The following is an 18,061-nucleotide window of genomic DNA, read 5'->3' as shown; positions in this document are numbered from 1 at the left end:
GCTTTTCTTACTTAAAACAAAGAATCCTAACTAACATGTGCAAGAGGTCCTTCTACCATTTTCCTACTAGTGGCTCTCCTAATACCACGGGTTAAGTATGTGGCTTTAAAAACTGGCTCCCTTTTTTTTTGAGGGGCTCAAAAGAAAATAGTTGAACTGATGATTTGGGGGGTCTTAAGGTATATGAAGAACTGCAACTGTGTGTATATAATTATGTATACATTTGTTAACAAATCTAGAAAAAGGACTGGAATATAGGTTTTCCTCGGTAGAAATAATTTTATTATACAAAGCCATTCCACCGGTGAGTAATCAAAAAAAGGCTGTAACTGGTAAGATCTGCTCAAACAGTAGACAAATCTCAAACTGTAGAACCAGCACAGTTCTGCAGATATGATCTAACAGTATAAAGGAACAGATTTTTTTTTAAATCTAGACTAAATACTAATTTAGCTTTACACTGAATTAGTACATTTTAAAATGATTATACTGTTGTCAGACACTGGGCTTCCTTTTAAACTTTCAAGCAACCTTTTTCTCATGTTTGTCAAAGATGGTTTCTACCAACCTATAGTCATCAATATTTTAATGCAGAATTTTACATTAATATCCATTATCTTTTCATTTTACTGTTTAAAACCTACTATTTCACACTTTTTAGAGTTCTCTCAGCTTCTACAGTTTAATCTCCTAAAATGTTGAATAAGATAGGGTCAAGAACACAAGGACCACTACACTTTAGTCCTTCCTCTGGGTTGACACTGAGTGATTAATCAGTAGACTGATGTGTATACAGTAGTTCATCCAGCGGTTAATCCATCCAATCCTGCTAATATTCATGTCAGATTTTTGTCATGTTAACTGCAAAGATCTAACAAGAGCCTGTCCAAGTGCTGTACTACAAAATGAAGCTACACTAGGTTTGCAACATTTCCCTCATTTGAACTTGCCAACCTTGTCAAAAAAGGAAGTAAAGATAGGTCAACACAAAACTTGTTTTCAGAAAACTCAAATGGGCATCTAGTGATCAACATAACCTCTTCTAAAACTATACGCTTAATAATGGATATTAGAATTCTGCTGTTTACAGTAGAAGACCATTTTTAACAAACGTACGTGTAAATTAAGGGCTGTGCCATCAGTTATTTCCTTCTTCCTAGTTTTGCTCCATTTCACAACTCTTAAAAGCCCTCTTTTCACTGTCTTCAAAAATATTTTCACAAAATTCACGTAACTCTAAGCTTCACCATTCCTGATTCTATTCTTAGAGATTTGAGGCCATTTTTTCAATTCATTCTTAAAACAGATATTCATCATTAAATTCATCATTTTCATATTCATATAAAACAAGGCAAAAGAGCTCACTGTATAAAAATTGCTTTTCTATCTTTTAAAATCCCTTTATTCCTCAAAACTATCTGCTTTTTTGAAAATTATGCTTATATTTTCTTGGTAGTCTACTTGCCAAAAGCTTCAAAATACATCCAACTAAACCCCTAATTCATTTTCTTACTTGTAAAACTCTCCCAAGGTGTACATCATAATGGCAATCAATCTTTCCTTATGAAATAAAAGGTTCAGAGAAAAGATAGGCATAATATAGAAATAAATATTTAAAACACCAGCTTCCTTGAGAGGACACAGACTAGCAAACTAACATTCATTATGTCAATGTCTCTATATTTAATCCTGAATACATTACTGGAAGTAGCCATTTAGGCATTTTTCTCCAGTTCAGATTCATCTTCATCACTTTTTTCTGCTTGTTGTAAAAGATTCAAAGATGACATAATCCAAAATATCCATAACCATTAATAGTTGGGGTAATTTCCCCAGATTTTTTTCTACGCAAACAACATTTCCCCCCAAATGGAATCACGTCATACATACTGTCTTGCAACTAACTTTCTGACACTTAAGTGTAATTTAAAAGGGAACAATTTATGTATCATCAGTCCATTTCACACATAAAACAAACATACACATAATCTCCCCCCACTCCCCAATAAGATTGGCTTTAAATGTCAAGGGTGGGTTAAAAAGGGGAAAAAATGCCACGGTAATTTTGAATTAAGGTTTAATATATATAGTAACCAGGCTCGCCGCGCCGCTCCCCACTCGCAGTCCCGTGCCTCGCTCCTCTCTGACATGGCAAAAATATCCAGCCCTACAGAGACTGAACGGTGCATCGAGTCTCTAACTGCTGTTTTCCAAAAGCATGCTGGAAGGGACGGTAACAACAGCAAACTCTCCAAGGCCAAGTTCCTTATCCTCATGAATACAGAGCTGGGTGCCTTCACAAAGAACCAGAAGGACCCTGGTGTCCTTGACCGCCTGATGAAGAAACTGGACCTCGACTCTGATGGGCAGCTAGATTTCCAAGAATTTCTTAATCTTATTGGCGGCCTGGCCATAGCTTGCCATGACTCCTTTATTAAGTCTACCTCTTCCCAGAAGTAAATCGGAGGAGTCTTTGGGCCTGGCCTCCAGCCCCACTCCCTTTCCTTCAGCCTCCCAATTATCATCTACCCCTCACAGCCCACACATACCCTGAGCCGGGTGCACCCACCACCCCATGAAGGCCACTCCAGCTGGCAGTAATAAAACAATACTGTTTTTTAAAGCACACACTGGAGAGTCAGTAAATTTGTGCAAGGGAGGGAGATGACTGGGAGGAATATAAATTAGATTGATGGAAACAGTTACCAGAAGTTGCAAAGTAAAGAGTAAAAGTGCATCTTGGGTGTGTACATAATCATGATTAATGATACCAACATAATCATCTCTAAATTTCTCAGACTGATGGAGAGACGTCACTTACTGTTCACTCATTAAATGTCTATACAACCCTACTACGGTACTGTCATAGGTTCTGAGGATACAGTCAGCAAGACAGACAAGGTCCTGCCTTCACTGAGGTTACCTTCTAGTGGGGGGAAAAGCAACAAATGAATAAACAAACAAATAAACAAAGAACTATGAGAGTGCAAAAAAATATATAATAACCATTTCCTATTTCACTTAAGCTAAAACAAACCCAATCATGCTTGCTCAAGGTCAAAATAACCCACACAACCTTTTTGTAGAACTGCTACTTTTCTCATTACCTGTGCAACTTTAAAAAAACATTAAAATATGCAAAAAAGTCACAAATACTCAAAGCAACTCTAGTAATATTTTGAGCAAAAAAGAAAAAATATATCAATGTATAAATTTTTTAGTTAAAACTAATATTTTACCTTTATTTTCCCTGAAAACACAGCTTACTAAATTTAGAAACCGAAGCAAGTTAGAGGATTTTTTTTTTTTTGGGTTGCACTGTGCGGCTTGCAGGAGCTTAGTTCCCCGACCAGAGATCAAACCCGTGCCCACCGCAATGGAAGCCCAGAGTCCTAACCACTGGACCACCAAGGAATTGCCAGAGACTGTTGAATGAATTCTTTAACTGTACAATTCTTAGCAAAATCCAACATGCTCTGAGAAATGTACTCTCACCTCTCATTTTAACCTATGACCTTATTTTCACAAACCATTATTTCAGGCAATGAAAGACTTTTAGATTGTTCCAACTACCACTCCTTTATTGCTCTCCAACAGTTCTGTGCTCTAGCTCTCCACATCCCCACATCCCTAAAAAGACACACTCTGCCCTCCTCCACAATATCATAAAAATAAATCTGACCTTACTTAAAAGTTCTTAATTAATTCTTCTGAAGTGAAAGGCAAAGAAAATCAAACACAAAACTTTGCAAGTAGTTTTGGACAGTTCACCAAAGCCCTAAAAACTCTAATCATGAATCCTTATCCTGTGGTTTCCCTGTAGCCTCGTAAATTCTTTTCTATTTGGTATTCAAATAGATCTAAGAAAACAGGCTAACTCCAAGACAAAACACCCTCCAAACAAGATTTTTATATATTATTTGTAAGTAGGCCACCTCTCCTCAATATCCTATATGTCCTTTAGCATACATTTCACAGTTGATTGTAATTTCTTGCTTACTGCCTGTCTCCCCCAATAGCATTCAAATATACTCTGCTCCTGACCTATACAGTAAGCACAGAGTATTTACTGAATGAACACATCCTGTGAAAAGCACTCCATTCACCTAGTCATCCAAACCGGAAACCAAGTGCACCCACATTTTTGCCTCTATTCCCTCACTTCAAATCCCTTCCAATTCCTACCAATTCTATTTCTTAAATATGTCCTGAGTTTATCTACTATTTACCAACTTCACCACCACTAAGCTAGTTCATCTCTCTTAGACTCTTCAAGTTCCTGAACTAGTCACTAGTCTCCCTGCCTCCAGTCTTGTCCTCTTTTCAGTTGCATTCTCCACGCTGCAGCCAAAGTGATTTTTCTTAAAGAGAAAATTTGACTGTCTCATTTAACCTGATTAAAATCCTTCAACACTTCTATACACCTCCAGCTCTCTGCACATACTATTCCCTCTCTCTGAAATAGTTTCCGGTACCCTCCCCTCCCTTTCAACTTTGGCTAACTTTTACTCATCACGCAGCAGCTTAAACAATAACTTTCTCCAGGAAGCCTTCCCCTTCCCCAAATCGAGGTGAGATGTGCCTTCATCAACTTCCACATCACTTTGTACTACAACCATTACATATCATTACACATAACTGACATAAATGTAAATTTCTTTATGTTTATCTATATACCCTAATACACTGCAAGCTGTGTTAGGCCAGGGACAATGACTGGCTGTCTTCTTTGTCATCATAACTACAGAGATGAATACCAAGCCTCTGCCAGTGCCTCAATTTTTAGTGGTGAACACTGATAAATACCTAATTTCATTCTTTAAAAATACAACAGCCTATTGTAAATTAATTCACACATTATATAATAACCCATTCCAAGTATATAATTAAAAGGTTTTGGTATATCCAGAGTTGTGCAACCATCACCACAATTAATTTTATAACATTTTTATCGACCTAAAAAGAAATGCTATACCAATTAGCAGTCACTCCCCATTTCCCCTCAATACCTCCAGCCTTTGGCAACCATTCATCTATCTTCTGTCTCTATAGACTTACCTATTCTGAACATTTCATGTAAATGGAATCCTACAATATGTGGTCTTTTGTGACTGGTGTCTTTCACGTAGCATAATGTATTTAAGATTCATCTATGTTGCACCAAGTATCAGTACTTAGTTTCTTTTTATTGCCAAATAACATTCCACTGATTTCAGTAACAAAACATACCACATTTTATTTATTCATCAGCACATTTTGTGTTGTTCCCACTTTCTGGCTATTTTGATAATGATGCTATAAACATTAACATACACGTTTTTGTGTGGGCATGCATTTTCAGTTCTCTTGAGTATACACCTAGGAGTAGGACTGCTAGGTTATATGGCAACTCTATGTTTAACCTTTTGAGGAACTGCCAGACTGTTTTGAAAGTGGTTGAAAATGGTTGCACCACTTTACATTACCATCAGCAGTGTATGAGGGATGGAATTTCTCCATACCCTAGTCAATATTTGTTATTATCTGTTGTTTTTATTATAGCCATTCTATTAGGTGTGAAGTAGTATCTCATTACGGTTTTGATTTGCACTTTCCTGATGGCTAAGCAATTTCACTTTATTCTAAACTCCATGAAGGTAGCGTTGATATCTCTTTTGTTTAAAAGCATATCCCCCCCCAGTACTTAATAGTGTATGACACAAAGTAGGCCTTTAATTCTGTTAAGTGAATATATAAAAAGGCAGTATGGGTTTGGGAGTATTTCTTTTTCAGGTGTGCATGATAGGAGTTATTGACTGTATGTTGGAAGCGGAAGGAGTAAACACAAGAAGACCCTGAGATTGTAGTTTAGTAAGTGGAAGACTGACGACATCAAAAATAAGATGTAGATTATATAAAAAGGAGAACAGATCATATAAAAAGAGAACAGCTGAAACTCTAAGAATGAATGATATGGAAAAGAAAAAACAGAGACACAGAGAACTTTGGAACATTCTTCTTTAAGAAAGAAACAGATCAAAAAAAGAAACTGAACAGGAGCATTCAGAAGACAAACAAGGAGGGAAGAGGGTCATGAAAGACTCAAGACATCTCTTAAGTTCCTGTAACTTAAACATAGCTTTCTCAGGGATGTCTATCCTGGCATTTTAGGTTAAGTCCTCCTAGTAAAAAATTTCATCTTACTCTAGATCTAACACTCACTGCCACCTCCTCTAGATTACACACTACATGCACACAGGGACCTTATGCCAGGCATATGATAAATAATGATTCATATATTTGTTCATGAATGAGTTAATCACTAATTTAAACAAATAATAGCAACATTTACCTGCAAATACAAATACTGTTTAATATTTCAAACAACTGACAAATTTTCTTAACACACAGAGTAAAACAGATTTTTCTATGGGTGCCTCAGAGAAGGGAGATGACATCATCACATTATGAATGTAACATGTGTGTCAGCCGGAGTACTTTCAAGGTTAGTCTTCTATATTAAATATACTAGAGACTTTACTGAAAATATCTTTTGCATAAACAAGCATTAGAACAGCATGTTATCTTGGGCAAAACATATAAAATTGCAGCTGAAATCTCTAAGATAAACAATCCGAACGATACAATGTCATGAGTGAGCAAAGATATACATAGTGTAATATCCACCAATCATGAGAAATTGAAAATATACTAAATATTCATCATCAGACAACTGGGAAAATAAACTTTAGGATGTACACATGTACTCACACATGTACACACAAACTCACACAGTGGACCCAAAATTCATTAACACAGAAATATTTCTAAAAATGTATAATTTAGAAAGTAGGTTATAAACCAGAAAATTAAATATAAACTCACTTTTAGAAAATTATATATTGGATAGAGATGGATAAAGAGAGTCTATTAAAGTTTTAAATGGGGCTAGCTAGCTCCATGCCTGAAAATCTGAATAGCATTTATTTTCTTTTTTTATATTTTTCTATCATGCTTTAATTACTTAAGTAATTATTCTTCTTCAATTTCTGTTTGGCATAAAATACATATAGAACAATAAACAAACTTGAAAGTAAGCCATGTTTAAAATTAAAAAGGAGACGGTGAAGACAAAAAGCAAGAGTATAAGGCACTGAAGGCCTAATAATTACTTGAGGCATTTTCATGTATACCACATTGAGAAAATCAGAAATTTAAAGACATTTTAGTGTTTTTTTTTTAAAAAAGATGGCTAAAAGTTAAATAGCAATAGACATTTTAAAAGGGAAAAAACTTGAATATTAGGCAAAATTTTTATGCAGATCATTCCATGTACTTGGAAAGGATATAAATTGTTGAACATGTCATCTGTTCTAATCTTTTAAGAAAAACTGTACAAGTTAACTTATCTTTGAGAAAAACAATAGCTCTTAATGAAATATGGTGTCATGATCTGGCAACAGCAGCATCAAAATCTTTTGTGGAAAACACAAAAAAAGACCATGGTTCAATTCACAAGCTATATAAGCTATTGACTTGTTTCACGCAAAATTCAGAACACAAACGAAGAGTGCACTAAGTTAATCATAAAAAAATTCTGAAGCATACTCTCAAGTCCAAACAATGTAAAAAGAGCTGACTAAAATCCAAGATGGACTCTTTATGATCATGTTCCAATTAAGAAAAAGCTTTTTAGAAAATATCATTTAATCACTGATAGTATTTATTAACCATGATTACCCAGCATCTACTATTTTCACTTGCCATGTCTCCAATGACTATCATTTTCAAAATTTACAAACTTTCCTGAAAGAAAAAAAAAACAAAAACACAAACTCAACTCAACACAGAGGATATTCAAAAGAACCTGCTGGAACTGAAGCTCCGATAGAAAAGTTCCAGAAATGTTCCAAGCAAAAGTACAAATTTGGATGAATATTTAGAACCATCTAAAATAATTTTGAAGGCTAATAAAATGTATACACTTTAGTTTGTTTACTACAAAGTAAAGGTAATTGATGTGTGTGCGTGTGTTTTAACAGTTAATCCAGGAAAATATACTTTCCCATGTGGTTAACTTCTAAACGGTATCAAGTCACAAAATTTCTCCTTTGCACTCTTCAAGTGTTCAAGAAAATGGTACAAACTTTCTACAACCTTATGATATTTTTCATTAGGAAACATGTTAAATATGTAAAACATGTATTTTCAGCTCATATGAGTTAATAATCAAATTAAAGTAACGCTTTTTAGTCACTGAAGCTCTCCCTGCGGAATAGCTCACTCTGCACATAACGCATTTAAATAGATTACTAAAAAGGTGACAGCTGAGGAATGCCTTCATTTCTTTCCATGGTTTCTACTGAATGTCATTTCAGAAATGCCTATATAACACATGACAATGTGGAATGTCTCCACCCATGAAAGAGCATTCAAGTCAAGCAAGCACACTTAGGGCAGTAACACAGAGCTCAACGTTGTCTTTTTATGGTTAGCCAGCATAACAATGAAAAGCTAAACAACCAAAATACTAACAAGGTCAGAAAAATAGTGACATACAGGGATCCATAGTGAAAGTGTTATTTAGGAAAAAAATATGATTAAGATCATTAGAAAATATGAATTAGCTTCTAATGACATATGCTAGGGATTCCTTTTCTAAGCCAACACAGGATGATTTGTTTAAAGAAATTCATTTTTAAAGTATGTTACATAAACTGAGCAAAATTCTACTTGTGTTGGTAATCAGGAACACATTCCACTTCAAAAAAAAAAATCTAAGATCCTGCTAAATTTTGACTGTAATAATGGTTACCTTTACATTATAATTATTATAAAGTAAGTTATTGGTATACACTTTTTAATTAGAACATTTTAATGTTTGCTGGTTGTTATATTTACCCAAACTGTCATCATTTTGTTCTCTATGAACTCTGCTCTTCACAAGATTAGTCTACATTGTGCTCATTTTTTTAAAATCAACAAACATTTACTGTGCACCTGCTAAAATAAAATGCAGATACCAAAGGGGATTTAAAGAAAAATGAATCAAAGTCCCCACTTGAAGGAATTCACTATTCTGTCTGGAGATAAGATATACTAACAATAGCAGGTAGTGTGTAAGTGCCAAACTTAGGGTTTAAATAGTAAGTGAAAGACTTACTGTGCACCCCCATGGTCAAGCAAGTCCACACTTTATGCTTTGAGCTGTGTCTTAATACAAATAAGCTGGGAAATACATTCCAGAGAAAGATTACATATGCAGAGGCTTATGGAAATATAAATATGAAACCAGTGGTTCCTAAAGAAAGCTTTCACCAATCTCCTGAATCTCTTCAGGTAAATTCTTTTTCCACTTCTTACTGAGTGATCAGGGATCAGGCACTTGCATCCCGATGATATGGCCTGCCACCACCTGCACTCTCTCATATCCTACCAAATGGAGAACATAGGGAATAAAGTTTTGAAATCTGCTCACCCTTAACTACTCTACTTCATGGAAGAGCATCAAGAACATCTGCTGTCAATACAGCAATAATCTTATAGACTGATATATGAGTCTCCACTGTCCTTTATTTGGATACTATATCCTTTTCTTCTTGTTAAAGTATTCTTTCTTTTATGAAATGATGATGGTAGAAGGTTATCAAGTTGTTTGTTTTTAACGCCCTAACATGACAACATAAAAATTAGGTTCTCCTCTTTTAGTCATCAAAATTAAAACAAAGTACAAAAAACAAAAACCATTTCATTGGTCCATGAAATGTAAAATTCTGGGAACCAATGATCTCATAGGCAACAAGTAAATCACATTTCAGATGGTGCTCTCACTTACTACCACTAAGAAAAAAAATTCTATTGCCTTTTCTAAGGTAAGACTTGAAATATAATTTGGCTAAATTCTGCAAAATGATTTAAGGAATGGAATATTCTTATGACTTGGATATTCCTACCAACAAAAGGCTTCCAATTAAAATCAAACATGATAAATATTAAAAAGTTTGTTTTACTAATTCAGAATTTCAATTTAATTCAGGTAACTTTACTAGCATTTCATGTAATGTCTCAAGTCTTAATTATAAATAATAATAATCATTGTACAGAAAGTAAATTTCAGAAGATTAAGCTAAATGGTGGTGACAAGCCGGAGCTTGCCTGCTTGCTTGCCTTCCTTCTTTCACTATCGCTGATATGAGTTTACCTATAATTTATATCTTTTCATTGAAAAAGTTAAGTCTGTGAATGTATAAAGCATTTACTGTAAATGAGTATGTAAAAATGCCTAAAGCATTAATATAAATTGTTATTAAGATAAAGAAAAATGAAGATGTTTAAAGACTAAGTAAACCCTGTCCTTAAAAAAAGAGTTCTGTTGCTGTTGTAACTTCCTTTGTAACTACTGAAAGCACCTGATCAAATATTATGCACATAATGGTCAGTCAAAAGTAATCCTGGCAGTTCCTAAAGTTTAGGACAGATTTAGAGATTAATTTAAATATGGCATTACTGCATTTCAATTACCACAGAAAGCTCTTAAAAGTTTTGACTAGGGCTTCCCTGGTGGCGCAGTGGTTGAGAACCTGCCTGCTAATGCAGGAGACGCAGGTTCGGGCCCTGGCCTGGGAGGATCCCGCGTGCCGCGGAGCGGCTGGGCCCGTGGGCCACGGCTGCTGAGCCTGCGCGTCTGGAGCCTGTGCTCCGCAGCGGGAGAGGCCGCGATGGTGAGAGGCCTGCGCAGCGCGATGAGGAGTGGCCCCCGCTTGCCACAACTAGAGAAAGCCCTCGCACAGAAACGAAGACCCAACACAGCCAAAAATAAATAAATAAATTAAAAAAAAAAAAAAAAGTTTTGACTAGCCAGACAACAGTAGATGAAGAAAATAATTATATCTATGTGTATGTGTTTCATTTGATTCTCTACTGATTAACATGGAAAAACTTCCAACTACTAATCATCAACCATAATGACCGGAAGATTTAAGAATACTTTCTTCTTCAGACTTAAAAGACATGTAGCATAGTGTTAAATTTGGGCTCTGGAATCACATAAACCTGTGTCAGAACCCAGCTCTGTCATTTATTATCTTGGTAACCTTGAGCAAGAGAAAAGGGACATTGTGAGAATTAAATGAGATATTGGTTATAAAACTATCTAACATAATGTTTCACATGTAGCAAATCCTCAGCAAATGTTCACCAGCCAATTCCTTTCTTCAATATAACACTGGGATAAGTCATGGCTACTACATATCCAACCCTTATTTAGAAGAAACTCAAAAATGACTGTTGGAGGTCTTCGACCTTTCAAAGAGATATACCAAAATGCCAATACTCCATTTGCCAACCCCTGTGGAACCTCACAAACTTTCAAAAGAAAAGTGGGGTGAAAATCATAATTTTTGGCAGGCAGAAAGGCGAAGAAAATAGCAACTTTGGGAAGTGTCAAGAAGTAACACGCTACAGCAGTAACAAAATAATGTTCTATATTTCGCCTCCCTCCAAAGGTTTCCAAATAGTTATATTTTTTAAATTATCTAACTAGACAGTTTTTAAAGTACATCTCTTATGTGAACAGTATTGTAAAATGTGATAACAAACAGATAATGAAAAAAATTTTTCCTCTATTCCATCTAATGTTTCTACCTGGCTATACTAGAAAATGCTCAGTCACAGCTTGCAATCACACTGTAGCTGAAGTACATGAAAGATGGTCTTGGTTGTGACACTTCAAAGTCAGACCACAAAACTGTTGCCAGGAAGCACAGAGGTATCAACTGCAGAGAAGGCATTATAACAACAGCACTGTGGGCACTGGTGCCCTACCAGCATACCCCATTTATGGCGAGGGTTGTCCATTTATTTGTAGGAAGTGAGGGGCCAGTTTGGGGTTAGAAATTTTGTTTAGGTTTGTTCTGTTTGTTTGTTTTTTATGGTTAGGATGATTTCAATAAAAAGTTTGAAGAGCCATCACCCATTTAAATAAAATTATGTAGAGAAAATAACTTATACTGTATATTTTTTAAACACAGATTTTAATATTAGTTATAAGAGATCCAACAGATTCTTCCAAGATCTTAATATCCCCCACCAAAAAAAAAAAAAGTAAACAACTATAAACTCTACATTCAGTTTTAAAGAGATTTCTCATATACAGCAATTACAGTATTCTCTAACAAGAGACTCAATATCAGCTGCTTCCAGTCTCTTTTCCTTTTGGTTGGAAAACACTTTAAGTAGTCCCATTAGAATACTTTTTAAAAGAGAGTTACATTTCAGATTATGATTCAGTGAAAATGGCTTGGCTGAGAAGATTAAGCACTTGAGAAAAAACTCCACAAAAGTATTCCTTTTACTGACAAGAGGGGAGTCACATATTCCTCAAAGAAGCTTCAAATGGCTCCCTCACAAGTAGATAAAATTTGTATTTTAAGAGCAAAGGGATGTAATATTAAACTTACCTGCAAGTCTGTATGTATTGAAAAGCAAAAGGAAAACTTTATTTTAAAATTATAATAGCAAAGAACATGGATTTAATTCTACTCTGTATTCCTCTACAGGACCTAGTTCAGACCTTTATAAAGAAGGTAGCAAATTAATTGATGACTCGAGTGAATATTTTTCTATCTCTTAATCAATAGTTAAACTGGTTCAGAATTTTTTTAATAGGAAGGAGGTTAATATTAAATTTTTTAAAAAAATCTCAAGACATTAAAAATATCTGCACAGAAGATCCACAACAAGTTCTACCATGTGCAAGAACTGTACTCTAAGTATCTGGGTGTGAATGTTTTAATGATTTATCTTACAACATACAAATGACTATAAAACTTCCTATCTATGATACGAGGTAAAAGATAAAATTCAATAAATCTTTAATGAGAGCCTACTATGTGCCAGGTTCTGGAAATACAAAAATGTGGAAGATTGGGTCCTTACAGTCAGCCAGGAAAGACAAACTTAAAAACACACACTACTCAGTAAGAAGCATTTTAACAGCAGCGAAGAGGCAAAATGTAAGGTAAAATGAGCACCCCAGAGGAGAGTCTCTCCAGTGACATAGTTATTATACAAATTCAAAAGACAGAAAGATCCTTTCTGGAGGACAACTGGGTTGAACCCTGAAGAACGACCAAGATTTTGACTGGCAAAGAGGGAGGGAGTATATTCTAGTGGTGGAAGAAGCAAGGCCATAGGCATGGAAGTAAAAAGACTAAAGGATATAACACAGTGGAGACATATCAGGTCTAACCTAAATGATGAAACACTTTAAATCTGAATTTATGGAGAGGAGTGACATGACTGAAATGATATTGTTAAAAGATTAATGTGATAGCAGTATGAATGCTAGACTGGACCAGGGAGAGAAGAGGCAGGGAAAGCAATTAGGCTATTACTGTACTCTAGGGATAAAAATAATAAAGGTATGACCTAGATTGATAATAAGAGTAGCAAGAAAAAGAATTGATGCAAAGGCAGTTATGAAGACTGATTGTCTATATGTAGACAAGGGGATGAGTAAACAATAATTAAAATGTTTAAAGCTTAATCTAGAGATTAATGACATCATTATCAGAAACAGAGGCATCGATGAGAAGAATAGGTTTGGTGAAGAAAGAAAAATATTCATTTCAGGTTGAATTTAAAGAAATTCCTGATATTGATGTAAATAAACAGTTGCTATTCTACGGCAAAGGGGGTGGACCTCTATTTACTATATCACTACTTGAAGATATATTTTTAAATATAAAATCACAATATACTGAATAATATTTTACTTTAAATCAACAGTTCGTCATCAGTAGAAAAATGGAAAAGAGGGATTGGAGCTCTGCAGCAATGTGAGAACTGGAAACTGACTTGGAAGTCACAGGCACAGAGGAAGCAGGTAAGATTTTAAGGTAAAATCAAAAGGCTACACTCACAACTGTTGGAAGAAATCTCAGGCCTGTATTTTATGCACACCAGTATCAGTAAGCATTAGCAATAAAGCAGTCTATAGAAAACTATTATTACTCTCCTAAAACCTTTATAAAGTATACTGAAATAAAGATACAGATCATATAGTATTAAAACTCTACCAGTTAGCTCTTAAATCAGAGCTGATTATTGCCCACTGATAAAAATGCAATTCTACTCTAGACCTCAGTTCTAGAAAATCATAAGTTTATAATGTAACTTCAGTACTGTTTTCTAGCTACTGGAGGGGGTTAGGGGAAGGGAGGCTATTCTAGAGACCAAGATAGGAAATTTGACTAGAAACACTGCTTTTTCTCCTATATGAATGACCTATTTTTATACAAAAAAAAAAAGGAAACTATCTTTTGTAACTCCTAATGAGAAAGAACATTCAACCAATTAAAGAAACTTTTAAATATAAGTTGTTTATATTAAAATGGAAGTAAAATATTAGATTAAGAAGTGTATTTGTGGGTTGTAAAGTGCTTAAAACTTTTCTCCTGACAGTGAAATTTAAGACATTCCATCGGGACTTCCCTGGCGGCCCAGTGGTTAAGACTTTGCCTTCCAATGCAGGGGGTGCGGGTTTGATCCCTGGTCGGGGAGCTAGGATCCCACATGCTTTGTGGCCAAAAAAAAAACAAAAAAACAAAAAAAAACCCAAAACATAAAACAGAAGCAATATTGTAACAAATTCAATAAAGACTTAAAAAAAAAAAAAGTGCACATTAAAAAAATCTTTAAAAAAGAAAAAAAAAGACACTTGATCAAAACCAAAAATGGAAAAGAATATTCCAAAAGACTAACCAATAATTAATCTGGTAAAAACATTCTGGCTATTCTATGAGCTTTCAAGAGGTTAAATTAAAAAAAAAATTATTCAAGGGCTATTAAACAAATCAATGGGTCAATTTTGGTTTTATAATTTAAGTATTTAAAGCAATCAGTATTCAAGAGATTTTTAAGGTTAAAAATTTTTGTGATTCTTTTTTAAAAAAGTTTTATTTATCACCTTCCACTATCTGTTGTTCTGAATTTGCCCAAAGCGAACTCCTTGTTCTCTGTCAAAATGGCAAAAAGTACAAGAGTTAATAAACGAGAAATGAGGGTGGAGAAAACATAATAAAAATTTTAATGCTTGATATTTTAAAGACTTTGGCTTCACTGAGTTAAGGAATGTGCAAATAAATTACAAAAAGAAATTATGCAAATGATTATGCATAAACTTGGAAACTTCTGCTTAAGTGTTTGTCAGCTAAAACAAAACATCTAATAAAGACAACAGCTAGATAATGCCAAACTAACCACTGAACTCAGTTAATCAGGAAGACTTTGATAAGTCTGATAATTCTTGCAACATGTCCAAATTTAGAGGAGAAAAAAAAAAAACTCTAAGAAGCCTGTTAAATGTATTTTCTCTTTCTACCTAAGCCAATAAGAATATAAGTATTAGAAGTTTTCCTCTTCCTCCAAGCCAATATAATTGGGTTCCTCAACAACTGTACTAACTTTACATTTCTATATGACAACTTTAATAAAACATACTGATATAAACCATTATGCAACCTTATCCTGACCTCAAGCATACAATAATCTGTCTTTCTGAATCAATTCCATACTAAACCATGTAAATTACACTTAAAAGAAATTCGAAAAGAGTCAACTTACATAATTACATTATCATTTCTAATGCCGAAAGTTTCTTTCATTTCAACACCATGTTTTTATCTAGAGTTATGCTATAGCTTAAAATAAACCTCAGCCAAATAAAAAGTTTGTTATACGTTAGAGACTCTAAATTAATGGAACAGATAAAGAGCTAAAGACCATGCTATATTTTTACTGGGTGCCACACGCTAAATTCCAGATTTGTCCTGCAATTTGTCAGTCATTACAGTTCATCCAGTCAACTTTGTAAACAAAGGCTATAAGCCAAGTTTGATATGAGAATTCAATTAAATAAAATTTTAAACAGTCACCATTCACTAAACAGGAAGGAGTAAAAGGAAAAATGCCACCACACACCTCTTTTAAAAAGGCAGCAAAGTAATATGCATGAAATATGAAACCATAAGTTTCAACCTCCCAAACAAGTTTTTGTAACAGCATTAATCAACACAAAGCTACGATCTTCCACATATAACCAAGGCAACTTTGAGTCAGTTTACAAGCCTTTTCATTGTAAGGGGAAGCTATTGCTGTTAAGTCGTTTTCTAGTAATTCCAAGTTGTCCACTATGAAAATGGAAAGAGTTTATGTTTTGACACCTATTACCATCACTGAAAAATTGCTTTTTAAGAAGAACTCTAAGTGGTTGTGTTGCTTTTGGCCTGTTAAAGGCAAAGCAACATTATCTCCGGATTGCCAATAGTTTCTCCTTATTTGGCTAACATTGAGAGATCCCAATCAGACTACTATAAAACTTTAACATGCACAAAGCATCCATTTTGAGAAAAGTTCGTGAACAGCTTTCTTTTCTCCCACCCCCCAAAAGAAAAATGAGAGCTTGGTAACCGGCTTTGAAAAGAGTGCCTCGTATTTATTCTTCTCTTTCTAACCCCAATGCACACCCCTGGACCTGGGGCCAAAGGATCTCTGACACTGCGGCAAACTCTACTCCGAGTTAGAGACTCTTTCGTACGTTCCGGCCCCGCGGTGGGCAAGCCCTTTAGGACGCTTCCTCACGCTACCCACTTTCATCCTCTCCCTTTCAGCCGGTGCAGATCAGCTAAATTACACCGTTTCCCCCTCCCCAGTGACCAAGAGTAATAAAGGAGAAAACAGGAAACCGTCTGCTCAGGGCACTCGGCTTAGGGCGCTTGATTACTATTATTATCATCATCATTTATAATCAAGTCCTAAAAACTACAATAAATCCAACGCCCTAACAAGCCAAAGACGCCCCTCTACCCAAGTGTCCCCAGTGCCTCTTGTCCGTAGTTTTCTTCAGCATCCCCCGTCCTCCGCCTCTATCACTGACATCGGGGGCCCAGGCACAACACCACACCGCTCCCCATCTCGACCTCAAATCCCAGACACACGTCCACAAATGGCCCTGGGGCCCCAAGCTGACCACAGTCCCTTTCCCCCTCTGCCCCGGAAATCTCCTGGTTCCCTTACTCCACCACCAACTGGTCTGAAGGGGGCCCCAAGCCTAGGGCCCTCCCTCTACCAGTTCTCTCCCTCCCTCCTTCGCGGGAAGCCGCCCCCTCACCCCGCGGCAGGGAGTCTCCCGCCGCCCCCAGCCTCAGGAGACCAAGAGCCGAGGGGAGGCCTAGGCGGGAGGCCAACGAGGACCCGCAGGGTCAGGAGAGCGGCGGCGGGGCGCACAGACCTGGTGCAGGGCAGTGAGTCCGTCCACATTGGCGTAATTGATATCAGCGCCGCGGTGCAGCAGCTTGAGGACCTCGTCCGTGTCGCCGCTAGAGCAAGCAGCCAGGAAGACGGCGCCATCATCGAACTTCACCTTGGTCTTCTGGCGCTTCACCACGGGAGGCTCGAGGTCCGTCTCGGAGCCGATCCAGCGCTTCAGCTGCTCGTTCCGCTTCTGCTTCGCGTCCGCCATCTTCATCCCCTCTCCTGCCGCCGGGTCTTCTTATCGCGAGGGGGGGAAAGGGGAGGCGGAGAGGGAAGAGAGGGGAGGCAGGGGGTGTGTGACTGTTTCTATGAGTGCGGGCCAGAAGAGGGCTGGGAACCGGGAGGAGACGCTCGAGACTTCCAGTATCCCACAGAGCACTGGGGCGGCGCGCCCGGCCGAACGGACCTCCCTTCCTACCTCAGAAGCCCTCCCGCCCCCGGCCCGGCCACCCGTCACCGGCGGCCAATCTAACGTAACTTCGCGAGATCCGGGCAGGGAGGCGCCCTTTGGCCAGTGCGCATGCGCTATGGGCCTGTGCCCGCCCCAGGAAGAGCGCTCCCGCGAACTGCGGCGGGGGAGGCTAGGCCACCGGAGGGAAGCGGGTGTGGTCCAGGCCGCCTGGGCAGCGGGGGCTGGGACCAACCTGGAAGGGCGGAGACAGGGAAGGAAGGTTGTTCTGCCCCGCTGAGGGCTCCTGGGGTTCCGGAGGCCAACAGTCGGGCTGTATGGAGGCTCTTCGGGGCGGACCTGCCTCCAGGGCTGTCTGAG

General features: G+C 37.1%; 2 protein-coding genes across 5 annotated transcripts in view; one reads left to right on the top strand and one right to left on the bottom strand.

Annotated features, from left to right (window-relative positions):
- The window catches only part of PPP1R12A (protein phosphatase 1 regulatory subunit 12A), a 152,531-nt gene extending 134,772 nt beyond the window's left edge, over nt 1–17,759 (bottom strand). For all 4 annotated transcript variants that reach the window (XM_007194967.2, XM_057556555.1, XM_057556554.1 and 1 more), the window contains exon 1: nt 17,270–17,759. In XM_007194967.2, the coding sequence (XP_007195029.2) occupies nt 17,270–17,506 (237 nt within the window). In that variant the 5' untranslated portion in view covers nt 17,507–17,759. The remainder of the gene's footprint in view (nt 1–17,269) is intronic.
- On the top strand, nt 2,149–2,460 carry LOC103019731 (protein S100-A11). The gene has a single exon (XM_007194963.3). It carries the CDS (start codon nt 2,149–2,151, stop codon nt 2,458–2,460), a length of 312 nt encoding a protein of 103 aa, XP_007195025.1.
- Nucleotides 17,760–18,061: the final 302 nt, after the last annotated feature.

Source organism: Balaenoptera acutorostrata, chromosome 11 (genome assembly GCF_949987535.1).
Source record: "Balaenoptera acutorostrata chromosome 11, mBalAcu1.1, whole genome shotgun sequence".
Taxonomy (NCBI): Eukaryota; Metazoa; Chordata; class Mammalia; order Artiodactyla; family Balaenopteridae; genus Balaenoptera; species Balaenoptera acutorostrata.
Note: the sequence above shows the minus strand (reverse complement) of the source record. Positions and strands in the feature narration are given on the sequence as shown.

What these genes read in the sequence shown, in the direction of transcription:
- LOC103019731 (XM_007194963.3), top strand. Translation starts at nt 2,149, where the DNA reads ATGGCAAAAATATCCAGCCCTACAGAGACTGAACGGTGCATCGAGTCT.